The sequence below is a fragment of the Podarcis raffonei genome, chromosome 2 (genome assembly GCF_027172205.1).
Source record: "Podarcis raffonei isolate rPodRaf1 chromosome 2, rPodRaf1.pri, whole genome shotgun sequence".
In the NCBI taxonomy this organism is placed as follows: Eukaryota; Metazoa; Chordata; class Lepidosauria; order Squamata; family Lacertidae; genus Podarcis; species Podarcis raffonei.
Genome location: NC_070603.1, coordinates 43,320,677 through 43,348,227, shown reverse-complemented (window position 1 = coordinate 43,348,227; position 27,551 = coordinate 43,320,677). Strand labels below are relative to the sequence as shown.

The window sequence follows — 27,551 nt, the reverse complement described above, 5'->3', positions numbered from 1 at the left end:
AAGTGTAAGTAATGGGAATAAAAAGGCAGGAAAGAGCACACATTAAGCGACTATGTGGATATGCTCCCTGGAATAAATATGGAGTGACGGCACACATATCCATCACAGCCCAACAGAGAGTTAGCCACCCACCATCAGCCTTCATAAGTGCACATAATTTTATGTTGGATTGTATGCACTGGGAATCACGGGTTCCTTGGTGGCTTATGGTTCATATATAAGCAGAAAGCTCAGCCAACAAGTCTGTGATGGCCACGTTCTGATCCGGACTTAAATTTCATGTACACCATGCCCAGGTCAAATCCCACACATCAATGAGATCTACCCATGGGTATACTGATACTGCAAGTAACATAATTCCACCTTCTGTAACAGGATAAGCAGCTGTCAGCCAATGATTAACAGAGTGAGACTGAAGAAAGTGGGTGCAGACTGGCTTCAGCAGCTACCCTGAGCCAGCCATTCCTCCTCTTTTTAAAAGGCACTCTGGAAGCACACAAACATCAGCAAATTAAGTTGGCAGCAGAATCACTGATTGAAACACATGAACACACATTGGCTGCCTGGTGCGTCTTCTGTCTCCATTCCAAGAGTGGATGCATGTATTCAGAGATCAATGTGGATCTGTTCTTGTGAAGAGATTCACCATGTACACTGCTGCTTTGCCATCTTATGTTCAGCAAGGATTAAAAAGGGGGGGGGGGAAAGGCATGTATATAGATGTCTGCCACAAGCTATCTGGCCCAAAGTTAGCTTTGCACTGGGGAAAAAGGGTTTTGCAAATCACCCAAAGCACATTCGAAAGTGCTGATCTCCACACTCCCACGGCACAGAAAGGAAGAGGTAATTATTGCCGGAAAAGGGCAAATTCTACCGCTAGAGCCAGGCAATTTGAGGTTGGGTTGAGAATGTGTAGCAACTCATCCAGATCTGCCTCTGAAGTGTACGACACCTTGATTCCCTGGACAGTAGACAAGATACTAGCTGACAACAGTAATAGGAACCACAGTGCTTCTAAATTCTTTGGCTGCACCATAATTCATCTTCCTTCTTCACACTGTGCTAATGCCTAAGCCCTCCATCCTACTTCAGTATCAGACTCCATATTTGCAAACTATGAATAACTCCTTTAAAACTGAAAGAGTGCACATAATTAAATCTTTAAAGTAACCTTTTTGCTGATCCCCTCAGGCCACTCTTCCCTGAAACACAAACTGTTCCAGACCCTTGAAACTTGAAGGATATACAGATCTGGCCAGAGGCACACGGAAACCTTTTGTCAACACTATACCCATATGGTAGGGATTGCCAACCTGGTGCCCAGGGCCACCACAGTGCCTGAAAGAGCCAATTGGGTGGTCCTGTTGCATTTTGGGTTGTGAAAAATTGGATTTGGTAGGTTGAGGGAATGGCAAGCACTTTACCCATGGAGTCTTTTCTGAATAGGTTGTGTGTGCTCATGTATGCTGTATGTGTGGTTGAAAGAGCAGCACTTGGGCAGAGAAGAAGAAATGACATTTGTAATCTGCATTTATGTGTGGACTCTGAGAGGGAGGGATGCAGGAAATGAAGGCCTGTGGAAACTGAGCAACACTGGTAAGGAACCCAGCTATGGAAATAGTAATTAAAAGTACAGGCTAAGTTTTTATCTTCTGCTTTCCGTGTAATAACAAATGTTGTCATCCATCTCACCTAAACTTGAATCCCCAAAACATACATACACACACACACACATACACACACACACACATACACAACCAGCTTATCAATCAATATATCCATTTACATTTCCCCCTGTTGTTTATCCCCCCTTTCCCCCATGACTTCCCTCAGTTCCTCTCTCCGGTTTCTTTACACATATTATCCTCTGCATATTGTAAAATTGTACATACTATTGCCTTATCTATCATATATTCAACAAATAAATTTGTGGATGTTTATTCAAAACCTGCCAAGGAGTCCAAATCATTTTGTTGTCTTTTTAAATAATTTGTGAAAAGTTCCCATTCTTCCTTGAAGTCACAATTGTCCTTGTCACACAGTTTACATGTCAACTTGGCCAGTTCAGCATAGCTCATCAATTTTTCTTGCCACTGTCCTTTCGTTGGGATTTCCTCATTCTTCCAACTTTGTGCTAACAATACTCTTGCCGCTGTTCTTGGCAGGTCTTCCTACAATCCCTAACAAAAATGCTTCTGGTTTTTTTACAAATGTCATTTTAAACATTTTTTTCAATTCATTATATATCATTTCCCAAAATTTTTTAACTTCTCTACATTCCCACCACATATGATAGAAAGTACCTTCTTTTTCTTTACATTTCCAACCCGGTTTTGTACATTTTTGCTATTTGTACTGGTGTAATATACTATCTATACATCATTTTCATATAGTTTTCTTTCAGCAGAGAACAGTCAGTAAATTTCAAATCTACCTTCCACAGCTTTTCCCAGTCTTCAAACTATATAGTGTCCTATATCTTGTGCCCATTTGCTCATAACTGATTTGACCTCTTCATCTTTTGTTTCCCATTCTAGCAGAATACTATATGCATTCTTCAGCAGCTTCACTTCTTCTTCTATAACTTGTATAGCTAAACCCTTTCTTATTATCTTCCTTGTACATCTCATGTATTTGTCTGTAATGCAGCCAACTCTGAAAATGGTCTTTAATTTCCTCATAATCTTTTAATTTCTATTTTCCTTCTTGGTCTCTCAGTAATCTCTATATGTAGGCCACGTCCCCTTTTTATACCGTTTAAGTAACGAAGCTTCAATTGGTGATAACCACCAGGGTGCCCAAAACGTCTTTCAATAGATGTGTACCTTTCACAACAGACACATCTTTTCCAGATGGTTTGGAAGTGATGTGACTTAATAGACCAGAGTTGCCTGCCCTTAGGAGGACAGAAGACCTTGAGATTCTACCCAGTGCCCAGAGCTGTCGGTATAGTAATGTGGACTGTACAAGTGACAGAAAAGGGTGGATGGTGCTAATGGTGGTTCTGATGGGGAACTAGAGGTTGTTTAATGCACAAAGCTGCTGAGGTCAGGATTTTGATGTACAGGAAGGTATAATCTATGTTCATGCAGGCTAGTCTTAGGCTATCAGGGTCATGGATGAGATTAGATGCCGAATGAAGACATGAAAGAAGAATCTGGGATGAAACTGACTTTTCTCTTTGCTTCAACAGGAGAGCAAGGACTTGGCTTTACCAGAAGGTGCCGCTTCAGATATATCAGTCGTTCCCATTGCACCCATGGATGATTATTTCTCCTTCATCAACCGCATCCATGGCAAGCAGCTTGAAGCTGCTAAGGGCAAAGTAAAAAGTCCAACCCCCAAACCTGTCAGTGCCCAGGATCCTAGCACTTCCTCCTAAAGGCACAGATCTGCAAGACCTCCTCTCCCAAATCTACCATGCTTTGCTTTAACCTCACATTTCCTCCACCCCAGCAGTAGGGATGTAATCTACAAATATTTTTGATAACGAGGTTCTTTCAATGTCCTTGCATGATATATTTGTCAAGTCCTACTACCCAAGACACAAGCACACACCTTGTTTCTCAAATCCACTAAGCCCTGGCACTGCTTCCCCATCGGATGCAAGCAGTACTACCCACAAAGACCTCCTCCCCACATACACATCAGATTCCTCTACTTCTATCCCTCTTAACATGCCTAGCAGTGTTCCTTTGGACATTGAGGCAAGTGCTGCCTCAAATGTATAAATGCAATTAAAAAAGGTTTCTCGGAACAGAATGTAAAATGGGTAGTCATTTATGGAACAGGGTCATGCTCAGCAAGAACAGAACACCGTGAAATTACGCTGGATTTTGAATATTGAACTATCAAGCTTTCAATGCACTGGGTGATTACACAATGGGACTGCCAGAATTACAGAGTACTTGGGGGTGGGGGGTGGATTGTACTTTTAGTTTTCAGAAGTCACAAGAAGGAAAGTTTGACAAAATGTAAAAGAGAGATCACGGCAGGCTGTTCACCTGCAGCACCAAACTACTTTTCTCCCGTCTTCATAAAATTGCATGATACATCCCAGCAAATCAAAGGCCTGTTCAGACATCTGTCTTGCACCCATGCTTTTAGCAGCCCATTCACACTAAACAATAATTTATTTTACTATGGTTTAATGTGATGTGCAAACCAGAGCAATGAGAGAAGAAAGTAGTGCAGAAGGATCCACCTGGATAAAATAGATCTTCAGTCCAAGGAGGACAAGTGAAATATAACTTGCATCTCTGAAGATACCCAGATACCTTTACTGAAAGACATACAGAGATTCAGTCTTTCTATAAAGAACTTTTTATTCAAAGTGACTCTCCTAAAACAGCTGCCAAACTTGCAGACAGGGTTCAGCAGCTTCACCCAGCAAGAGCCAGAAGAACACAAAGGAAGGAGCCTATATCCTCTTCCCATTTTCCCGTTGACGGCCAACCATTATTCAGGAATGCAAAGTGAAACTGCATTGCAATTCCCTTCGTCTCTTAGTACAAAAAGTGTTTTAGAGGGCATTTATTAAGTTAAAGTAGGAGATTTGTGATGACAACTTTCTTGAGAGTGCATCAAACTCTGGGGAGAAAGGGGATGATGCTACATCGTTATTCCTTAGCTGACTGCAGCATCCGCTTCTCGTGTTCCTTCCTCATTCTCTCTTTGAAGTCTTCCAGTTCTTTTCTCTGGAGAAGACAGAAGTGCCAATTTCATCATAAATGATCTGTTCGCTTAGACCGGGGGTGGGCTACTTGTGGCCCTCCAGTTGGAATCCCAATGCCCATCAGTCCTAGCCAGCATGGCCAATGGTCAGGAAAGATGGGGGCTGCAGGCCAGCATCTGGAAGGTCACAGGTTCCCCACTCCTGGATTAGACATGCAGCATTCATTCTTGAGGCATATTTACCTGGTAATTATCTTCAGGTGGATATATCTCTCTCTGAAGGAAAAGGATTAAAAAGGGAATCATATTATTGGAAAGTCCTGCTTTTATATTGAAACAGATTAAAACCACCACCTAAATGGCACCTAAATTACAAGCAGAAAGCAGGCAAATTTGTCAAAAACACCAAGAGGGCAGGGGAAATACAGCCAGCTCGAGTGAGGGAACAAACCAAAATTCTATGAGAACTGAAAAGTCTTCCTAATTTTCAAGAGACTGTCACTGGGGATAGAATCAGAATTGTAGAGTTGGAAGGGAACACTACAGTCATCTAGTACAACCCCCTGAAATGTAGAGATCTTTTGTCCAACCTGGGGCTCAAACCTAAGACCCTGAGATTAAGAATCTCATGCCTAAGAAGAACATTTACCTAGGAAAGAAAGAGATAAGTCCTGGCCTCTTAACACAGTTGAGAAAATCTTGTTTATTCTCCTAATAGTTCAGGTATCAAGTACAGGCAGTAGCATAACCCAAATGGGGCCACCAAGGAACAGCATCAGAATGCTTGGGGTAACCCTGATAGTGGCAGAAGTGGGGGGGTCTTTAAAACTAAAACTGAAAGAGGCAATGCCCCCCACAAATAGCCCAGGGTTAAGAATGCTCATAGAATATAGACTGAGAGCTGAAAAATAAAAAAGGAAGAGGAGAGAAGTGGAAAGCCCTCCTTGGAGGAAATGGCTGACTGAAACCCTGAACGGGAAGCCTCCTTTTAGGCGAGAATATATGCTGCAACATTTTGCTGCAGGTTCCACTTATTATTATTAATTTTGTTTATTTACAGACTAATGACTCCTGCTAAACAGCACACCAGAAGCAACTAGATGCTTGTAGAAGCCAGGCTCCCAGCAATGGCTGTTGAGTAAAATGCAATAAAAGGAAGCCTGGGTTTTTCTTTTCCAATTCCAGAGGTGAAATCAGCATGAGAATTTTAAAAAACCAGATAAAACCTCACAGGAAAGGTTTGGAAATGATTTCATTAGTCCACCCTGTTCTTCCCTTTCTAATTACATGACAAAACTGACCTTCCGCTTGATAACATATTCTTCAAAATATTCTGCCTGATTTGAAATCCAGAACATAGCAACAGGAAAAGATAAATACAGCATCATCTGCAAGAGAAAGGAGATAGGAAGTCAGATGGTAATACAGGTGCATTGGGACACTTTGCAGGGTTTTATTAGATTTTGCCCAATCTGGCCCTTGACGGCAGAAGCTTCCTCTCATCCCTTGCTAAAAGGTCAGAAGGACGACCATCATATGGTAGAGGTAAAGGTAAAAAAAGGTAAAGGTAGAAAGGAGAAATGGCAGAAAGGAAGAGAAGCACATCTAGGTTGCAGGCGAAGTTATTGTACACCAGGATGCGGAGGGAGAGAAGGAAAGGATGACTGGCAACACCAAGGGCTGTGCTTCTAGGGCGAAGGAAGACGCAGGGCGCAGCGGCACCTCGGGCACATCAACGAGCAGCGCATTTCACCAGTTTCCGCATTGGAATTGTAACCACCCCGACCTGCTCTTCCTGGAGGACAGACGGCATTTCCCTGCAGATACCCGCGAGTAAGGGCAACCTGCTCTTTCCTACGTGCTTCCCAACATTATGCATGTATGAAACCTAACAGATATTCAAAACTACATCTATTGCCTTGAAAATAAGATCGAGCGATCGAGCTGCCTGCCCTTCCAGTTATATATTTTAACCCATAAAACCGAAGCTCTCCGAGGCACGTGAAGGGCTCCAAGGGGGGAGGATCTTATCTTAAACTCGTATGTTGGCCAGCGAGCCCCCAAGAGCGAAAAGAGAGCCTGCCGGGGAGAAGGTTTTTGCCCCGGGGGGAGCTGCACAAGACTTTTTGCCCCGGGGTTTTGCCCCGGGGGAGCTGCACAAGACTTTCTGTCTGCGAAAGAGAAATCCCCATTCCCACCCCAGGAGGACCCCGCTTGCCACAGACCCGGAACACCTCCAGCTTCACCCCCATGGCGCCGCTTGGCCGATGCTGAACGGGGCCCCGCCCTCCCTCTGGCACCGCCCACCCTCGCCATATGCCACGCCCCTAAAGTCTTCCGAAGATGGCGCCCGCAAGCAACATGGCGGCCGGAAGGCGGAAAGGAAACGTCCTCCCTGTCGGATGACCAATAGGACTGTTGCTGGCCAAGTGACGCAAGCGGAGGAGAGAGCCCGAGCTCTGAACCGCAGATGTGCTTGTGCGTCATTGCCGTGCGCCTCGCTCGCTCGCTCGGAGTGGGAAGCGTCCAAGATGCCGGAGCTGGAGACGGTGTTGGGGAAGCGGGAGCTCTTTTTCGTGAGTAGGCCCCGGTGGGAATGTGTCGGGGGGTGAAATGCTCGGACGGGTCCTCCCTAGGCCGAGCTCCCTTTCGCCCACAGAACTTAATTCCCCCCCCCCTGCGCCGGTGAAATAAAAGGCGAGGCTTGCTTTGAACATGTGCAGAGTTCTTTCCCCTCAAGATTGAACCAAGTCAAGGAAAAGCGATGTAATCCTTCTAATAGGGAGTCGCTGGGTGATAGCCTTGCACAATAATTCTACTTTGCATTCGTGCAGCGAATTTTAAGTGTTCAATATGTCCCGTGTACCGTATGGTATTTCATGGCCAGGGCAAGTGTTGTTACAATAGAACCGCTGTCTCTTTGTGCCCTTTGACTCTATCCTTCTTGTAACATTTAATACCCAAAAATATTTTGATATGACATCATCATATTGCTTCTGCTAGCCTATGATGTTAAAGTGGGGTGCTTATTATGATGTCACTCTGTTATTTTAAGTAGACATTTAAAAAGAAAGAGGCTTAGAGTGACAGCTGTTGTATGATTCTTTGTAATAGCCTTTCTCAACCTTGGGCTCCCAGATGTCATTGGACTACAATTCCTTTCATTTCTCGCTAGCAGGACCAGTGGTCAGGGATGATGGGACTTGTGGTTCAGCAGTATTTGGGACCCAGGGTTGAGAAATGCTGCTCTATAATATCTGCTTTGGTCGTTACTAACTTACAGTAGTCCTGTAAGGTAAGATTGTACACTCACACCTCAATATTTGAGCTTAGAGCTGGGACCAGAGACTTGGTAAAGATTACTTAGTGAATTTGTGGCTCCAGTAAAATATGAAGTGATGATTTTTTGGTTCATTTTTCATATGCTCACATGTAAAATTAGGTAGCATTTTTCAAAAACCTGAAGATAGCATTGGGGTGCGTAAGTTATAACGGTGCTGCACAAAGAAATATAATAATACATCCTCTCTCTAAATTTATATCGCCTTGCTCCTCACCCCTACACAGGAAGAGGAAGACTTGCAATATGAAGAAGAAATATTGCGCAACCCCTTCTCTGTCAAGTGCTGGATCCGCTACATTGAGTTCAAGCAAAATGCTCCCAAGCATATCTTGAATCTGATCTATGAGAGAGCTCTTAAGGAATTGCCAGGCAGGTATGCACTTGTGTCTCTTTCTTTTATGTAAAGTTCTTTAGCAAACTGCATGAAGGTAGTAGGGGAACCCTTTTCAATCCAGATTTTCATAAGGCATTGTTGTATAAAAAATGTAAATGAAAGGCTAACTCTTCTTCAGAATTGAGGGGAGTTTCTTATGATCTGTTTTCTGGTCTCTTCTGAAAGCAGACAGGAATACCCTCAACAGATGGAACCCCTTGCTGTCCCTGTTGATGTTTCCCTGGTTTATTTCAGGAGCAAGGCACTATGATCACCCAACTCCCCTCGTAATGAGAGCTGGGAGCAACATGGCAAAATCTTTTACTTTAATGTTAATAGTTGCCCCCTTTGTGTTTTGCAGCTACAAGCTATGGTATAATTATCTTAAGCAGCGACGGAAGCAGGTAAAGAGCAAGTGTGTAACGGATCCCAGCTATGAAGAAGTGAACAACTGTCATGAGCGTGCCCTTGTCTTCATGCACAAGGTACAGTGGTTGGTGATATGCTTAGAGGGCTGGTAACGCCTGGGAAAAGTGAGTCAATCATAATGGCTGCTATTATGGCTGGTTATGACGATGTCTATCTGAAGGCCTCACATATGTTTTCATTTCAGAGCTGTATCTCAGAAGTGTGCGTATGTGGAATGCAATAATGGCTTTAGTATACCACTTTCAACTCTCTTAAAAACAACAATCTTTAGCCTAAATCTGTGAGTTTGTCTCAGAAACTGTTGTAGATGCCACATAGCAATGGGAGGGAAATGATAAAAATAACGGGGGAGCTCCTTCCTTAAGAAGAAAGCCTTAATGAAAATCACTGAAGGGTTTGTAAACTGATGAGCCATTCTGTAGAGAATTTTTTATTCAAAACACTAGCACTTGAGTCTCCTAGTGAAATTAGAGATGTGTATAAGATGCCCCCAAATTTTGGATATTATTTTTTAGGGGGGAAACCTAGTCTTATACACAGAAAAATACGTTAATTGATTGCAATAGGTTTAGGATAAGCAAAAAGCAAACACACAAAAGTTGTTGGACACTGTTTCGGACTACTGAATGCTGGTTATGTCCAGGAAATTCCAGACGCATGGCAACCCTAGTATTACAAAGTGTGGAGTTTGCAAGTACCGGTAAGTTCATTGGCTTTTTGAATAAAGAAATAGATAAATTAGTGGAGTCCATTAAGCAGAATTTCTTAAAATGGAACAGCTGTATTCAGAGGCAGTGACTTGCTTGACTGCTGCATGCTAGATGCAAGCCACTGTTGTTGTCATAGCCCACTTGCGAACTTCCTAGTCACATATGTGTAGCCACTATTAGAAGCTGGCTGTGGGACAGTGTTAACCTTTGGTCAGATCCCCAAAGGGAGTTGCTATTTTCTTATTATTTGTCTGATTGTAGATGCCTCGGATATGGCTAGATTACTGCCAGTTTCTTATGGACCAGTGTCGGATCACCCGCACCCGTAGGACCTTTGACCGAGCACTCCGGGCCCTGCCCATCACACAGCACCATCGTATCTGGCCACTCTACCTGAAGTTTGTGCGCCTGTATCCATTACCCGAGACAGCTGTGCGGGTCTACCGCAGGTACCTGAAGGTAAGGGAGCCCACATGTCCCCAACTAATTTGTCTTACCAAACTCTTCCACCTCTGAGCCATCTGCGTAATCTTTGTAGAGAAAGTGTTGTCTTCCTTGTGCAATGACTGCCTAAATGGGTTTCTTCTCTTTTAGGCTCCTTTTCATTATTAGCACTGAATGAATTCTTGTCCTACTTTTAGTCTTGTGCATAGCCCTTGCGAAACCTACTGGAATATTATACTGTATTTGAGTTGGGTACTCATAGTGTTTGGAAGTGGCTAGAGAGGGTACAGAGAGATCAGAAGGCTGTGGAACAAATTCTTCAATAGCACCAAAATATTTGATTGATTTCATTTATGACAGAGAACAATAAAATTGCTTTTTCAGCAAAGAGAAATCCCTTCTCAAAGGGAGAGTATTGGACAAAAGTGTTATTTAATTGGGTACCTCTCTAGATTAGATCAGGGAGATTTTCCAGAAATACTAATGCACCGAGGGCCTTCTCGATAGTGGCACCCACCCTGTGGAACACCCTCCCTTCAGATGTGAAGGAAATAAGCAGCTATCATATCTTTAAAAGACATCTGAAGGCAGCCCTGTTTAGGGAAGTTTTTAATATTTAATGCTGTATTGTTTTTTACACTTGATTGGGAGCCGCCCAGAATATTCTTATTCATTATGTTAACTCAAGAACTGTCCTTCTGCTGGGAGTTGAGATGCAGAAACTTGTTGTAAATTACATCAGTGGCGCCCAATAATTTTATTTTTTCTGTTATTTTTAAAGAAACCGAGACACCAGATGCAAAGGAAGCCACAATCCCTTAACCTTCCGTAGTTTCGCAGAACAGGAAATTTCAGCAGGGACATGTTTTTTGCAGCCCTACATGACAAATTCCAACTTTTACAACTCCCTCTTATATACATCTGGTAAAGATTCAAGGTGCTTGTACGTTTTTTGCATCTGAACACCCTACAGCGAGGATAAATGAACATATGCCAACTCTTAAGTAGATCCTGCATTGCAGATGGACTTAAAGAGGGGTTCTGGGTCTGAAACCCTTTGCTTAGGACTCCTGAACTAGGACACCTCTTTACAAAATGTTGTCTGCTCTAAATCTGTAGATAGTAGTCTGTTTAATCTGCTGTTTTTCATTTTAATTTTGGAATAAGTGAAAATTTTGTCATGTTGCCTAAAAGAAATCACACTTGTTCCCCCTGACAAATCTTAAATAGCTATAACACACTGTGCACAAAGGGTTGTAAGCTACTCCTTGTATTCTTAGCTAACCTTGAGTTGGCACTTCTAGCAGTGCTGCAATTAATCTACATTAGCTCTTCTACTGCCACTGTTTTGGTCTTGTCAGCATTCTGGTGGATTCTGAGCTGTACGCGTTTTTATGTTGCAGCTGAGCCCGGAGAATGCTGAGGAATATATTGAGTACCTGCGCTCCATTGACCGCCTGGATGAGGCTGCTGTCCGCCTTGCCGCTGTGGTGAATGATGAACGCTTCATCTCCAAGGAGGGGAAATCCAACTATCAAGTGAGGCTCATGGTAGCTGGCAGTCAGCCCTCCAAAATTATGTGGAGGATCTCTCTTCTCCTTCATCCAAAGATGCCTGCTGCAGAACAACCTGTACACTTGATGCTTTTCCTGCCTCTCAGCGTTGCCAAGATCTCTCTGACACCTTGTCCTCTCCGTTGCAGCTGTGGCACGAGCTCTGTGACCTCATCTCGCAGAATCCGGACAAGGTGAAGTCGCTCAATGTGGGGGCCATAATCCGGGGCGGCCTGACTCGCTTCACCGACCAGCTGGGCAAGCTGTGGTGTTCCTTGGCAGACTACTACATCCGCAGTGGGCATTTTGAGAAGGTAGTCACCTGGGCCTGAGGGTTTGTGCTGTGATGCAGGGACTTGGCTGGAGTCATATCCCAATCCCAGGGGGAACTTCAAAATGGCACAGAGTGTAACGTTCAAGTCTTTCAGCTATTTCCTCTTAAATTCCTTATTCATCTGGTCTGAGCAAGACCTCACCTTTATTTGGTGAAAATCTTGGGTTGGAGACAGACATTAATTTTTATGAAGGGCTGAAGACAGTTTGAACAAAAGTCTGCTAGTAATGGTAAATACGTGCCACCCACATGTACCTCTACTAAGCAGACTTTATAGGTGTTTCTATTGTTCTGAAAACCTTTTTCACCAGAAGGGAAGCCTCTTTTAGATCACTTTGAACTCACTTAAAAAGAGCTATTGTCTGTCTCCACTCTTCTCCTAATTCACTCTTTTAAATAAGGCGTTTACTGAGCTTGTAGGGATCAGATAAGGAACAGTCAGCAAAATAAGCAACAGAAATCCTTACAAGCCACCAAACAAAAATGGAAATGGAAGAATCTGGAAGATTGGCAGTAGAGGAAAGTTACCTAGCATAGAGGAGCGACAAAGGATAGGGGGAAGTATCTCCTATGATTTTCTTCTTTTATTATATTATTTCTGTTCTGCTCTCTCCCCATCAGAAGATTCATAGTGTCTCATAATACATGAAGTGTTCCAAGTTTGTGAAAAGTCACTAGGGAAAACAAATAAGAATCCTAGTGCTTTCTGGGGTGACTGTACATAACAAGCAGGATTTTCATGTCTTAATGTCATGCCGAGTAGATTTTTAGAAATCATTGTTTGTTTGCTTTTTTAATTGGTACCGAGGTCAGCAAACTGGTGAAAAAAATGTGATGTATGGACAGCTGGAGGAGACTGAGAATTAGTACTCAATAACGTGTTTCCTCCTTTGGGACATCTGAACAAGCCCTCAGTTGTTCAGGTTTAAACTTCTGGGTGATCCTGTAACTTGATTCCTCCTCAAATTAGAATCAAAGGCAAAGGCATTTAGCCCAGAGGTTTTCAACCTTTTTGAGTCCACGGCTCCCTTGACCAACTGCATTCTTTCCGCAGCACCCATGTAGGGCTCAGGAGCCCAGTTATGTCACCCCTTGCCTGCCGAGCTGGCAGCCTCTCACCCTTTTTCGAACACCCTCCCTTGTGGAGTGTTCCCTCAGCCTCCTCTCCTCTGGGCAGCTGCAGCTGCCACCCCTGGTCTCTGAGTTGCCCCTCCCCAAGAGAGATGCCTCCTCAAACTGCCCCACAGGGGCCTGGGAAGCAACCCCTGGCTGGCCCCAGAGGCACCATTCGCCTGAGGAGCTTGTAGCCTGGGCTGCTGCAACAAACAGCTGTGCAAGCCTTTGGGAGGCAGAGACACAAGAGGGCATCAGGAGGGAGGGAAGGAAAGAGAGACAGAGGCCAGTGTTGCCCACGGTACCCTGACCATCATTCAAGGCACCCCAGGTTGAAAACTACTGATTTAGCCAATAGACTTTGGATTTGATGGGCAACCTAGTGCATGATTTTCCCCGGCCTGAACATCCCTGTTAAATATAGGGTTGAGCTCTGAAAGCTGTTAGAATGCAGTTGTCACTTTGGACTGAGTTGCGGGTACCTGCTCTTTCTTGGCATAGGAAGTTTATGTTGCCTGTTCCAAATAACCTATTTGTAGATCAATTTCATCCCAGAGGCAGTTCCTTTTGGCACACTGTTTCCTCCCACAATAAGAAAAAGCTTTGAGTTCCGTATAAGTGGATACGTCTTGAGTGGTGATCTGTGCTTTCTTAAGAGCATTTCCCATGAAAACCATTAGAGAAGTCGAAGCTGCTTGGTAGCCGGCCGTGGGAACAGAGACCACAGGCATTGCTTTGCAGACTGGAACAGTAATCCCTTCACTCTCTCTGTCTTAGGCTCGCGACGTCTACGAAGAAGCCATACAGACTGTGATGACAGTGCGGGATTTCACTCAGGTGTTCGACAGCTACGCCCAGTTTGAGGAGAGCATGATCGCTGCCAAGATGGAGACCAGCTCTGAGATGGGACGTGAGGAGGAGGGTAAGAGCAGCTCAGGTGGTAGGAAGCAGGTGCTGCTCCTCCTTACCTTTCAGAAGAGAAGAAATTCTTCTCCAGACTGCATCTAAGAGAATGCATGCCACAGTTGCTGAGACTCCTGAGGATGTCTCAGTTCTCCCTAAACTTTTTCAAGTTGTGATGGATGCTTCTCCCTGGGGTTGCATCATTGATAAAGCCTTATATTAAAAGACCTTCCCTTTTCTAAAGGAACCCAGGGCGTAGCTGTAGGTATGGAATGTGTAGGTGAGAAAATAGAGGGGGAATTTCAGCTGCAAGTAGCTGCCTTCCTGCACCATCTCTCATTCCTGCTCTTTTGCCCCCCCCCCCCGGGGAAACAGATGATGTGGACCTGGAGCTGCGCCTGGCTCGCTTTGAGCAGCTGATCACACGCCGGCCCTTGCTTCTTAACAGTGTCCTCTTGCGCCAGAATCCTCACAACGTCCACGAGTGGCACAAGCGGGTGAAGCTGTATGAAGGCAAACCTCGCGAGGTAAGGAAATCCCCACAGTAGGGATCGCATGAGCAGACCCAGCGCTGGGAACCAGGGAGCTGCTGGACTTTCAGGCTAGCGTGTTCCCCTTCTATTAAACACTGGATTTCAGCATCAGTGATGAATGGCGAAGTTTTGGGTATGGAGCTGAATCTGAATACCCTCCAAGGAGTTGCTGCCACCCAACGTTGGTCGTGTCACTGATGGAAGTTGACACAGCATTTCGTCCACTGGGGCTCCCTCCACCCCAAGCAAATTTCATGAAGTTTCAAAAAGCTTCTGTCTACTAATGGGTGCTCAGCACATTGGAGTTTCCACATTTGCTCAGAAGGGCATTCATAGACGGGTACTCATGCCGGTCTAATTAAGCTGCTGCCTGGAAGGCAGGGCTGAGCTGGAAATGGAGAGCCAGTTCTCCCACTTGTCACCATCTAGTAGCCTTCTAGATCTACTGAGAAGCAGGCTGTTTTCCAGAAGAAAAACTTCATTGGGATTGTACTAGTTGGCACTTCTCACTTCCTCTGTGTTGTGCTTCGCAGCTACAGCCACCAAACCGTACAGGAAGGAAGGAACCTAGGAACCTGCCAGAGCTCAATCTTTTCTTTTCCTCTACCTCTCTCCCTGCTTCCTCCAGATCATCAACACATACACAGAAGCGGTGCAGACTGTCGACCCCTTTAAAGCCACCGGAAAGACACATACGCTCTGGGTTTCTTTTGCCAAATTCTACGAGGTCAATGGACAGATCGAAGACGTGAGTGATGCATGGGTTTGGGAGGCTGACGCTGCTCTGTCCTTGCCTTTCAAAATGTTTCCTGCCTTACTTTCCTAGCTGCTGCCCAGAAGCACAACAGAGACTCGGGTTCTGTTGCAAATGCCCTTCACCACAGCTGCCTCAGGCTTAACTCCATGCATTTTTGTTACTGTGTTTCATTCTTCTTGTAAATTGATTCAGGGATTTTCGTTGTGGTGAGCGAGTCTTATATCAGTCAACCTAACCCAAACTCCGGGAAGCCACCATCCTTGGTGATGCAGTATTACTCGGATGACCTGCCCCACCACATAGCCTAGTCCAAGAAGAGGAGATGCTGAAACTGGGGGCTCTTTCTGGCCCTGCTTTCCCCCTCACCTTGCCTACGTTACTTGTTCCCAGGCCAGAACCATTTTTGAAAAGGCTACCAAGGTCAACTTCAAGCAAGTGGATGAGCTGGCCAGCGTGTGGTGCGAATATGGCGAGATGGAGTTGCGGCACGAGAACTATGACCAAGCGCTGCGCATCCTGCGGGTGAGCAGAAACAAGGCGGCAGGCATCTGATAATCCAGAAGTGTTGCTTTTTGGGTTCCCAGACGATTACTTCGGAGTTAAGGGCGTATAGTCACGCAATCAAAAACAAGACTCCTTTTTTCTGTCTACATCACCCTGAATGGAGTTGGAGCTCTAGTGGTTGAATCATAGGGGAGCACTGTTATTAGCTGAATGGTGCGGTGTGGCTAAATAAGAAAGCAGGAAACCAAGATTTCTAAGCTTTTGTATTTCTAACAATGTGAGGCCACCCAGTTTCCTGTCTGCAGAGATAATTTATATCTAAAGAGAGAGATACATTCTAAGGGTGGGATTCAACCAAGTTGTTGCAAGCGCAAAGCGATGTCTGTTCTCACAACAGGATTCCTCTGCACGCACACGCGCGCGCACACACACACACACACACACCCCAAAAGAAATTCTGCTCTGGAAGTTGGAGGCTCCTCAGAACAGGTTTCGAGGGCACACGGGGAGAACGGGGGACATCTTCTTGTTTGAGCAGGCCTTGTTCCCCATGTGCATACCCTACTTAGTGCTATGTGAATTCTACCCTTAATCATGTTTTCTCTTGTTCCTTCAGAAAGCCACAGCCATCCCAGCTAAGAAAGCAGAGTATTTTGATTCCTCAGAACCTGTGCAGAACCGTGTCTACAAGTCCCTCAAGGTTTGGTCAATGTTGGCTGACCTGGAAGAAAGTCTTGGCACCTTCAAGGTAAGTGGCCTTTCCTGGCCTCCATTGTCTGCCAGAGCCTTCTGGAGTTGTGGAAAGGGCAAGCGCCAACTTTTCCTGTCTGGAGCAGCCATAGAAGCCTGCCTCATCCAGACACGAAAAGCATTAGCTTTGGGTTTCTGTTCTTCTTTCCTATCATGGCACTTCTCTCTGGCTGTTTTAAGTATTATTCAATCAGCTTTAATCGCCTTCTGTCCAGAAGTGTCTGAGAAGTATCCAAGGAAGCAAGTACTGTGGGCAGTAAATGTCTCCTTGAGCTAGCAGGGAGAGACAGAATAAGGGTCAACATCTGGGAATTAGACTAAAGACAAATTAGAAACCCGGCTCTAGTTTAGCAGGCAAAAGGATTAACCACTGGGACAAGCTGTGCAGAAAGTGAATGACTTTTTGCCACTTCAGCAGCCCTCCCAAAACAGTCATCTTCTTTTTTAAAAAAAGCTTTAGCTAGGCACAAATGAGCTGGTTTTTGAATTGGCATTCCTTGGCTTTTGAGTGGCACAAAATCAGTGGTTAGGTATTCCGTGGACTTCTTGGTTTGCTAGCTAATGCTATACTTGGAGATCTTCTGAACCACCCAAAACGACAGACCCTCACTGTTTCCTAGTCATCTTTAAGCTATTCTAGAGACTGCACCCTCCTCTCCTCCCCTTTCACCATGGCTTTGGCTTTGAAATAGTATGATGCTGACACAGGGAGAGGGGGGCTGTGCCTGTCTAGAGAGTAGCATTAGGGCCCAGAGAACTGGCTCTGTTTCATGGAGCTGTTGTAAGTCGGTAGCAGAGCAGCCTTGCACAACTCAAGCCCCTGACTTCCCGTTCCCTGAAGCGAAGTCTCTACTTCAAGAAACTGAGTGGGTTTTGGTACCCATAGCTTCTTTCAGCATATTTATCTGTGCTCTCCTGACTTCTTTCCTGCCTTCAATGTTTCCCCCTTTTATTCATGATTATTTCTAGCTAGCCTTTTAGAAGCGGCTGGGATATTTTTAATGCATTTCCCTTTTCTCTTGGTTTTAATGTATCTATGTGAGGTTTATTGTCTGTTTGGTTGCAAGTCGCTGTGGATTGCCTTGGACAAGATAAAGTAGTTGACAGATTTAATCGACAAATAAAACTATGTGAAGCACACAGCAGTAGTACACTACATGTGAAGTAGTACACTACGTGAGAAGCACTACAGTTCTTGCTCCCATCTTTTCTGACAATCCAATTGGGGCCTACTGATTCCCTTTGATGGTAATAGGGAGCCTTGTTTACCGCTTGCCTTGAGCAGCTGTGGGCAGCAGCCCTGCCAGCTCTGCATTAAAAGGCCTGTATTGACCACAGGGACTTGTTTCCTCCCTCCTGATCTCCTCCCTCTATATCTCTGGGCATAGCTGGGGAAGGGACAGTGACTGAGAGACCCAAGCTGTCTCTGTAACTCGGCTGTCGCTTTGTGGTTCAGCCTAATATTGAAGTTTCTTTATGTCCCCACCCCTAGTCTACTAAAGCCGTGTATGACCGCATTCTGGACCTGCGCATTGCCACCCCACAAATCATCATTAACTATGGCCTCTTCCTGGAAGAGCACAGCTACTTTGAAGAGAGCTTCAAGGTAAGTTGGCCGTATCAATACCTCTGTCTGCTCTCACAGCAGCTGGGGGAGTGGGAAGTTGCCCATCTGGTTGGTTTGGGAGCCACTGAATCGTAAAAGCTGCCTGCTGCAAGCTGTGGAGCTTGAGAGGGAGGACCTTGGGCTCAAAATATCTACAGTGTGTGGTGTACTTCTTAGGTAGCAGAGCGGAACTCTGCAGATCCTACATCTCTGTAACCTTTGGAAAGATTAGCATGAAGGGTAGGATTCAGCTAATGGGTCCCGTGATTCATTCCTTGGCATCTCTGGTTTAAAAGACCCTCAGGTAGCAAAGCTGGGAAAAGGTTTATCTATTTTGGAGATATTGGGTTGCTGCTGTCAGCCAGAGCAGATAGTACTGGACTGCATAGACCACAATCACCTGGCTCAATATGGTGGTTTTCATATAGGCAAGAGTATACCAACTAGAAGAAAGCTTTTGCTGTCTTTTTCATACCATTCCTTCTCTCCGGCAGGCGTATGAGAGGGGCATCTCATTGTTCAAGTGGCCAAACGTGTATGACATTTGGAACACCTATCTTACCAAATTCACCGACCGCTATGGTGGCAAGAAGTTGGAGCGTGCACGGGACCTCTTTGAACAGGCTCTAGATGGCTGCCCCCAGAAATACGCTAAAAGTAAGCGGAACTGTGCTGTGTTGCAAGGGAGCAGAGGCAGTAAAAGCCTGGGGGTGGGAAAAGACCAGTCCTGTTTTCCTGGGCAACGGAAGCTGAGATACAGGAAACAGCAAGGCCAAAGCTAGAGGACTTGCTCCCAAAGCGAGCCAGAGGGCACCTGCATCCATAACCCAGTGGTTGCCATCGTGGTGTTCTCCAGAGGTTGTGGATTGCAGTTCCCATCTGTCTCAACTGGACTGGCTTAGCCAGTAGTCTGGGGTCATGGGAGTTGTAGTTCAAAACATCTGAATGGCGCCCCCCTAGGGTAGCCAATCTGTTTGAGGCCTGATAAGTTCCTGTCCAGCAGGAGCCATTGAGATGGAGAGAACATCTCTGTCACATCCTCTTCAGTGCAAGAGGGCAATCTCAATAATTCTCCCTTGGGGCAGTGCTTATTAAAAACTTTTCCTATGGTATCTGGAGTGTCACTAACGTAGTCCATACAGGGCCAAAATATCTTGGTGAGAAGAGTTGACCCAAAGATTGGGGGTGGGGGAGGAATGTAGTTTTGCTTTAATTTCTTCTCTGTTCACAGCTATCTACTTGCTGTATGCCAAACTGGAGGAAGAATATGGGCTGGCACGCCATGCCATGGCCGTGTATGAGAGGGCCACTCAGGCTGTGCAGCCTTCGGAGCAGTATGACATGTACAATATCTACATCAAGAGAGCAGCTGAAATCTATGGGGTCACACACACACGTAGCATCTATGAGAAGGCTATTGAGGTTAGTTCCTTTTTTCCAAATAAATAATCCTGTGTTTAAAACTCCAGGATGTCTCTTGCCCTCGCCTAGAGAGGAAGTAGTCTGCTAGGTAATGGCTGAATGGGCTTGTGTTCCCTTATATGATATGGGGTAAATACAACTACAGCGTCTGTAATCACTATTACAGCTATGAGGATATTGTGCAATATGCTGTTTTTGCTCTTATTCAGCACAGGTCAAAGTGTTGAGTGCTACCTTTTTATAAAGCCCTATACAGCTTGGGACCACTTCCCAGAGATACCTGCTTGTGCCCTGAGGTCCACTTCAGAAACAGGGCTGATGGATAGCAGAGAGTGAGCCAGTCCCTTTGATTACGACCCCCAACCTTTGGAAGGCTGCCCTTGGGGATCCTCACTTGGTGTCCACACAAATCTTTGTCATCATGCAACAGGACTGCTAACATCAATTCAACTTGTGTCTTTTTCTGCTGCTGTGCTCTTATTGCGTCCCTTTCGGTTTGCAATATGTGTTTGGGTGCTTTTGTTTTTAACTCGTTAGCCGTTTTAGAAACATTGATGGTCGGGGTGCAGTTTTAACACGTATCCCCATTGCAGGTGCTGACAGATGAACACGCTCGGGAGATGTGCCTGCGCTTTGCCGACATGGAGTGCAAGCTGGGCGAAATAGACCGAGCTCGGGCCATCTATTCCTACTGTTCGCAGATGTGTGATCCCCGAGTAAGTCACCTGGTGGGCTCTCCTTTGTGAGAAGTTTCTAATTAAGTTGGATGGCCATCTGTCAGGGGTTCTTTAGCTGCGATTCCTGCGTTGCAGGGGGTTGGACTAGTTGACCCTCGGGGACCCTTCCAACTCTACAATTCTATGATTCTATGATCTCTTCCACACACTAGAGAACTAGTCATACGTCTGCCTGAGCAAGGCCTTTTAGGACCCAGTGTGGGAAGGTGAGAAAAGCTAGCTCTCCATCATGTTCAAGGATAACTCTATCGGCATTATTATTATTATTATTTATTATAACAACTTATTTATCGCAAAAATGCAAGGATTTTAATTTGTGGTGCAGAAGATACACTGCGCAACTCATCTCTGTACACAGACACACCTCCATGTTGCTTTTCCCATAGCAGAGCTCAGGGGAAAGGCTAGTGAAGCAGGAAGGAGAAGTTCCGCTTGATCTGTTGAACTTCGCAGTGACTGCCTTCTTTCCCACCCCACCCCTCAAAACACTTTTTCTTCTCCTGCCAGACTACTGCCAATTTCTGGCAGACATGGAAGGAATTTGAGATCCGGCATGGGAACGAAGACACTATCCGGGAGATGCTTCGCATTAAACGAAGCGTGCAAGCAACGTACAACACACAAGTCAATTTCATGGCCTCTCAGATGCTGAAGGTGTACAGCAATGCCACGGGCACAGGTAGGTCTCACCCCCCGCACCCTGCACAGAGAGGGGTGTCTGCCACTACATCTCCTTTTCCGTTCTAACCCTTCCTCTGCCCTTCCCTCCTGCTTGTCTTTTGGTTTCAGTGTCTGACCTGGCACCTGGGCAGAGTGGCATGGATGACATGAAACTGTTAGAGCAGCGGGCGGAGCAGTTGGCAGCTGAAGCGGAGCGAGATCAGCCCCAAGCTAAGGAGAAGATCCTGTTTGTCAGGTGAGTGTACTGCAGGCCAGGGAGACTTGCTTAACCTCTTTGCTGTAGGTCACCACCCAGCATGCAATACACCAGGGGTCATATTTCAGGTTGGGCAAGAACCAAGCTGTTTGTTGTAAGCTTGGAGAGTTGTAGAAGTAGGGATGGTCGCACGAGGTGGCTGCTGCTGGAAATGGGAAAACATGCAGTGTTCTTGCCGTGAGAAACTAGGCAGTAGACAGAATCTATTTGATGTGCAGTGTACATTACTTTTTATCTTAATGCATGTATGTTCTGGTTAGAGGTTATAAAAATACTTCCCCCTGGAATTTGGGTAGTAGAAGAGACACAGAAGTATAGCCAGGGCCACAGAAACCACCTTGTGCCTACTGTCTCCACTACTTCAAAGGGTTTTTTGTGGTGGTTGGGCGGGGGAAGAGATATTTTTAAACAACTGCTCAGTTTGTCCACCTGCTGTGTTAAAATTCTGTATGTGTCCACATGCACTGAAGTTGGATAGGTAGTGGAATTCTAGTTCTTATCATGATTAAACTTGTGTCTCTGTTGGGTAGTGGCAGGCACACACTATCAGACCCAAGCTGGGCTTTGTCGCTACATGACTTGATCCTAGAGTCTAAGATCTTGACATTAGACTAAAGCCTGAAACTAACACAAAACAGGATTGAGAGAGTTTGCATTTCAGGGTAGAGGGAGGAGTGTAGCAATGGTGTGACTTATGTTTTAACTTCCATTAGCCCCTTCGCTATGCATTTTTGTTCTGTTTTGCCTTGATGGTTGTTACAGTGAAGCCAAATGCATTTAATGCATTTACGGTCATGCGGATAGTGAAGCTGTAGAGTTGAGTCAACGCTGCAGGTTCTAATAGTTGGTGTAGCTTATCTAGTGGCTTTCAGTTGCAGCCTGCAGTGGAGAAGAGAGATGTGAACCTGTAAAGCCAGCTTGATCTTCTCAGGATGGACCTGTTTCCTGCAGTATAGGCATGGGGCAGTCACTGTGTGAATAATACTGTGCTGGCTCCTGTACAATTCACCAGTTTCTTGTTCCTTATTTCTAGGAGTGATGCTTCCCGCAGCGAGCTGGCTGAACTCTCCAAACAGGCTAATCCTGATGAGATAGACATTGATTTGGATGATGGAGATGAGAGTGAGGATAATGAGCCTGACGGTAAGTAAGAGAGGGTGCTGTATGGTCTAGTTTCTGAAGCAAATAGGCACAAAGTAGACTAGGGTTTACCAGTAGATCTCCAGGTGATTTGCAACAGCAGCAAGGATTTCTGATCTGCCAGGTCTCTAAAAAGTCTCCACACGTGAAAAAGGGGGATTGCTGAAGATACTTTTGGCAAAACTATATTTTTATGTGAAAAAGAGAGTTCAGCTTAGTTCTGGCACAAATCAGAAATGGTTGCTAGAATGCTGAGGTTCAACCCAGCAAAGTCATTTCTCTAAGCCTGACATCTGACTGTTCTTGCTCTATATTGATTATCCCAAATCTTCTCTCCTACAGAGGTGCAGCTGGAGCAGCAGAGTGTTCCTTCCGCTGTGTTTGGAGGCCTTAGGGATGATTGAGTGGCTGCAGATGGATGAACTGCTTTTGAACTAGGGCTACAAGTGTCATATAAGCTGGGTTGGTGTAATTTGTTTGTTTTCCTTGATAGTATCCTTTTCTATTCTGTCATGTTGCTATTTATAAAATCTTTTTATCATATGTCTGGTGTAGGTCTGTATGGGAAACTAGCTCAATTGGTTAGAGCATGGTGTTGGCAACACCAGGGTTGCAGTTTCAATCCCCGTAAGGGACAGCTACCAATTTGTGCATTGCAAGGGGTTGGACTGGATGATTGATCCTCTATGAGAAAGGGGGGCCACAATGCCAGCTGCTGTATACATGAATAAGTAACCTGCACTGTCAGCTGCTAGTTCGGCATACTTTTCATTACTGAAAGTCTAACTCTCCTAAGCTTAAAAAGTGTAATAAAAGGGGCTTCTTCAATTTATGTCAAACACTGCTTTCAGTTCAGTGGCATGTTCAATACAATGGAGTGCTTAACCCCTAGCTTCCTAATGGAATTTCCTTAACTGTGCTGCTGATAAGAATTCATCCTCTCTCACTAGCTTAACAGTTACTTCATAAGATCCTGGCAGCTTAAAACAGACATGTGAATAAGCTCTTGATGTTTAGGAACAATGAACATTAAGGAAAGGGGGTTAAGCAGTAGTGATGAGGTTGTTACCACATACTTTCCGTGAATGCCAATTTGTCTTTCCTGCTATATAGCAGTTTCTCCCAAGTCCTGTTCTTAAGTATATTCCTGTCCTGCTTGGTCATACTCATGGGGGAAAGTCCAACAAATAGCTGGGTGGAAGAAGGAGAATGACCTTACTTCCTTCTACCAACCAGCACCTACCAAACCTCCACTGCTTTCAAGGAAGCAACGCTTAATTAAACCCAAACAAGGAAACAGCAGCTGGTCACACCCCAGTAGTTCTAACCCTGCATTAAACATGGAACAAGTCCACAAACATCCCACAAAAAAGGCTTTAAAATGGCTAGACTCCTATCTTGCCCGTGCCTCTGCCCTGCTATCCAAAACAGCTGAGTAATGGGCACAGGCTAAAGCTGAAGGCAGACACTTGCAACATAAAGCCAATTATAGAGAGAAAGGAAAGGCAGGCTTTCAAAACCAGAGACACAATCTGCCTCCAGTGTCTTTTATTCACCCCACTCTGTGTGGGATGGAAGTACACCAAGTAATGACCAGCAAAGAGTTCATTTAAGTTACTTTATTAAGCAGCCAGGGACGAAGTTCCCACCTGCCCTTTTAATTTTTTTTAACACCAACCCTGCACTATACTGTATCCCCAAACACCTACATGACATTCGGTCATCAACAAGCAACCACGAGAGACCTGGAATAAAGTTGAACAAGACAGAACCCCAAGCTGAACAGGACTGGCTTCCCCCAGCTCCCTCCTGCACTCTGCTTTGAGAGCAACTGCTACCCCAAAAGAGCAGGAGGCGGAGGAAAAGACCCAGACAGCAAGTGGGCCGGGTAGGGGGTGGGGGAGAAGAGAAAGAAAAGAGGGTAGAAGCCCCTCAGTGCCCAGGCCTCCTCTGGCTCTTGGGGAGGACAACTGAAGGAGCAGCCTACATTCACTGCCTGCTACAGCCCAGAGGTGCAGCTCTAAACTGGTAAGGAAGGAAGGAAAGAAGAGGCTAGAGCCTGCTCTCTTCCTAGAGCAGGTAGGAGTTTGCTTTTTCCATTTGGCAGCTCAGTTCAGGATCCACAGAGGCCTGCTCTGTGACTACAGCAACTCCCAGCTTCCAAATATTTTGAATGAGAATGGCCAGCTGAAGCTTGCCGAATTCGCAGGCTCCCTGCCATCCCCAAAATGCCTGCTAAAAAGTTATTACATGTAAACAGCCCTTGCCCATCCCTACACCAAATAGCCCTTGTGAACAAGGGAGCAAGAAAAAAAAGCCCAAAGGGGAAGTGGGGAAGGAAGGAAGACAAAACGCCAAAGGAGGAAACATCCATCCACACACACAAACCTTGTTCTGTGCTACCCTCCCCCCACCATGCCTATCTCCATATACAAATTCACCCTGCCCCACTGTTCCAAATGCAATTTGTTCCTTTTTATATACAAATAATTGAAAAATCATTAAATAGCTCCAAGATATATATATATATCTATATATATATGTATAAGTATGTATAAATATAAACAGGGGCACCCAGGGAAACAAGAAACCCCGAATAGAACCAAGGAAGGCCTGGGCCCCGTTCCCCAGGCAAGCAGGAGTCAGAAAGAGAGACCCTTCATTGCTGTGGTGGTGGACCAACATTCAGGTGGTGGCTGGAGGCAGAGAGAGCATGCAGGAGCCCAGACGAGCGCACACAGGCCGCATGTAGGGCAGTGTCACTATGGCAACTCTGAGCCTCTAGATTATCATGGGATTTGGCAGTTTCCAGAGCATCTGTCAACAACCCCCCCCCCAAAAAAAAAGTAGTCTCCTCTTTAGAGCAGGCATCAGAACTATGCACAAGACTCCTGTGTGGCTCTGATCCAGCCAGAGATAACGCTGGTCCAGTACAAGATGTAGCCCCCTGCTTAACAGACCCATCTCCACAAGCCACCCATTTTGGAAGGCTATGTGTAGGGTTCCATGTATCCAACTTAGGCCGGCAACCTAACAAGTAGCAGCTCTAAAGTCCAGGCAGAGAAAAGCAGTAGACGGACTGAGGTTGGAAAGGCCTGGCTATTTTGGTGTGCCTGGCTTCTTGGGGGTGCCTGGCTTCTTGGTCTGCCAGAGGTGTCCTTGGATGGTGAAGGCATCCACACTCATGGACATGGTCTTGCTGGGAATCTGCGTGAAGCGCTTACGGTCAGAGCTGTACTTGTAGATGCCCTCGATCATGGCCAGAGTGATGGTGCGCGGCCCGTAGCCTGCCAGGCGCGTCAGTTCCTCCGTCTCTGGCGACAGGGTGTACAGCGCCCGGAACTGGCAGCTCGAATCACGGAACAGGATGAGGAAGTGATTGGCTTTGCTCTTCTCCACTTCCTAAAATGGAGGGGGGGCAGGGAGGAAGATGCGTGTAAAACAGGAGTAAGAATCAAGTCAAGGCACATAAAACATTCCAACATTAGAAATGTCTGCAGAACCAACAACAAACACGTACAGTTCTAAGTTCTTGTGAGCCAGCAGCTGTCACACATGATTTTCTTCATCTCCACTGAGAAAAGGGAGACTTCTTCAGAGGGTAGGGGGCTCTCCTACCTTCTGACAGTACGGTTCAACTGCCACTAGGCTCACAGCCAATGAAGGTGACCAAGCACCTTTGCACATGGGGTTCTATGATTAACATCTCTCAGTGGTGCAGCCAGTGTGATGCTTTTATGCCGCTATATTCTAACAGCGGAAGGTGAGGCCTTGCTGTATAAAGCAAAGGCAAATGTCTATAGCTACAAAGCCCATGCAGAGTCAGGAGCTGGAGCCAACATGATGTTCTTCCAAATTCACAGAGATCAGAGGAGGATATCTACATGATGTGCACAGTTCAGCAAGACGAAGGCGAAGGATGCATCTTGCCCAGCCCACAGCCATTTAATAACCTGCCATCCCACCCCATGTTATTGCCCCCTTAGCTTACCTCCAGGATGCGATTTTTCTGGGGTTCATTGACTTTGCCAGCAAGGCAGCAGTGAGACAGTGCATTGTGAATAATGTACTTATTGGACTTGGCACTGGGCTCCTTGTACAGCTTGGGCCCTGCAGAGAGAAGAAGAGTTCAGCAGAGAAGACAGGCTCACAAGGCTCCCTAAAGAAGGCAGCCCTGGCAAGACAAGCAGAGATGCTTCACAAGGCAAAAGATCTGGAGGTCTCTTGATGCCCTTGCAGAGCAGGCACCAGATCAAGACACTTTGCCAGTGCATTTGGAGAAGGAGATCTAGCAGAGCCCCCTCTGTAGTGTCACAGGAGGAAAGCTGGAATTTTCTTGAAGGGAGGACTGAGACAGCAAGAGGTTTACCTGTGTACTCTGGAATGGAGGCTGGCGAGGAGGCGGTCGATGCGTTCTCCCAGTCACGCTCCCGGTTCTGGTTGGACAGCAACCGGCTGGGGGACATTGGCCCAGAAGGCGACGCAGCTCTGCAAAACAGAAGTGCTCACCCTTAACTTCTGAAAGCGCAGCACAAACCCATTTTCCTTGGGCCTACTACTAGCTAGAAGGCCAACCCAAATCCCACCCACCCTAGAGCACACTGCCAGGGTTTTTGCATCTCCCCTATACCCTCTTAATGCTTTAGAGTAACAAGTAGAAGTACTACAAACTCACCGAGAAGACCTCTTGATGGAGAGGGAGTTGCCAGGATCGTTGGCCACCGTAGAAAGCGAGAGAGTCGACTGGGAATACACCTTGCTGAGCTTGGAGCCTAGGAATAGGCAGGCACATGATCAGGAGATGGGGGCAAAGTTTACATGGCCACAGCTGTCCCTTTCCTGAACCACGGTCCCTTTGCATTCTAGCGCCACCTTGACACATGGCAGCTGCGTTTACAAGTTTTCCGCCGCCCTGCAGAGCGTGCCCAGCTCCTCTCCCAACTAGCCACAGCTCTTACCAAGGAGGCCTTTCACGGGGCTGCGCGCGAGGGCAGAGTCGTCACAGAAGACGGTCTTGGGCCGCCCCTTCTTGAGGGCGCGCACAGTGGTGGGCTTCTGCCGCAGCACCTTGTCCAGGTCCTCCATCAGCTTGAGCTGATGGCGCCGCTGGTATTCCAGGCGGGTGAAGTCACCGCGCCTCGGCCCCACCACTTCCTCCTCTTGCCGGGGCTGCTCCTCTGCCTGCCGTTGTCTGGAGAAGCACAGTCAAGAACACAGCCAGAGGTTAAAAGTGACCACAAGCCCACCAGGCACAGAATCTGCTATTAACCCAAAATCCACCGGGCATTT

At 46.0% G+C, this 27,551-nt stretch overlaps 3 protein-coding genes across 9 annotated transcripts in view; 1 reads left to right on the top strand and 2 right to left on the bottom strand.

Annotated features, from left to right (window-relative positions):
- Nucleotides 1-4,518: 4,518 nt before the first annotated feature.
- LOC128407649 (protein PET100 homolog, mitochondrial) lies at nucleotides 4,519-6,972 on the bottom strand. Of its 2 annotated transcripts, none has more exons than XM_053376278.1 (4): nucleotides 6,900-6,972; nucleotides 5,976-6,062; nucleotides 4,918-4,950; nucleotides 4,519-4,697 (listed from the first exon to the last, which is right to left on the bottom strand). In XM_053376278.1, exons 1-4 carry the CDS (start codon nucleotides 6,924-6,926, stop codon nucleotides 4,620-4,622), a joined length of 225 nt encoding a protein of 74 aa, XP_053232253.1. In that variant the 5' UTR covers nucleotides 6,927-6,972; the 3' UTR covers nucleotides 4,519-4,619. The 2 variants fall into 2 exon arrangements, with proteins under 2 accessions (XP_053232253.1, XP_053232252.1); XM_053376277.1 differs by having other exon boundaries at nucleotides 6,873-6,947.
- An 89-nt stretch (nucleotides 6,973-7,061) lies between these two features.
- Nucleotides 7,062-22,803, top strand: XAB2 (XPA binding protein 2). Its single transcript, XM_053376276.1, has 19 exons — nucleotides 7,062-7,250; nucleotides 8,242-8,390; nucleotides 8,752-8,875; nucleotides 9,791-9,988; nucleotides 11,377-11,511; nucleotides 11,676-11,840; nucleotides 13,751-13,895; nucleotides 14,252-14,403; nucleotides 15,038-15,157; nucleotides 15,557-15,688; nucleotides 16,287-16,418; nucleotides 17,913-18,026; nucleotides 18,521-18,683; nucleotides 19,258-19,448; nucleotides 20,042-20,164; nucleotides 20,693-20,864; nucleotides 20,975-21,101; nucleotides 22,156-22,265; nucleotides 22,605-22,803. Exons 1-19 carry the CDS (start codon nucleotides 7,077-7,079, stop codon nucleotides 22,664-22,666), a joined length of 2,688 nt encoding a protein of 895 aa, XP_053232251.1. The 5' UTR covers nucleotides 7,062-7,076; the 3' UTR covers nucleotides 22,667-22,803.
- Nucleotides 22,804-23,866: 1,063 nt separating this feature from the next.
- Nucleotides 23,867-27,551, bottom strand: part of CAMSAP3 (calmodulin regulated spectrin associated protein family member 3) — a 45,093-nt gene continuing 41,408 nt past the window's right edge. For all 6 annotated transcript variants that reach the window (XM_053376269.1, XM_053376270.1, XM_053376271.1 and 3 more), the window contains 5 exons: nucleotides 27,221-27,453; nucleotides 26,938-27,034; nucleotides 26,632-26,750; nucleotides 26,254-26,372; nucleotides 23,867-25,664 (listed from right to left, as the gene is read on the bottom strand). In XM_053376269.1, the coding sequence (XP_053232244.1) occupies nucleotides 25,362-25,664; nucleotides 26,254-26,372; nucleotides 26,632-26,750; nucleotides 26,938-27,034; nucleotides 27,221-27,453 (871 nt within the window). In that variant the 3' untranslated portion in view covers nucleotides 23,867-25,361. The remainder of the gene's footprint in view (nucleotides 25,665-26,253; nucleotides 26,373-26,631; nucleotides 26,751-26,937; nucleotides 27,035-27,220; nucleotides 27,454-27,551) is intronic.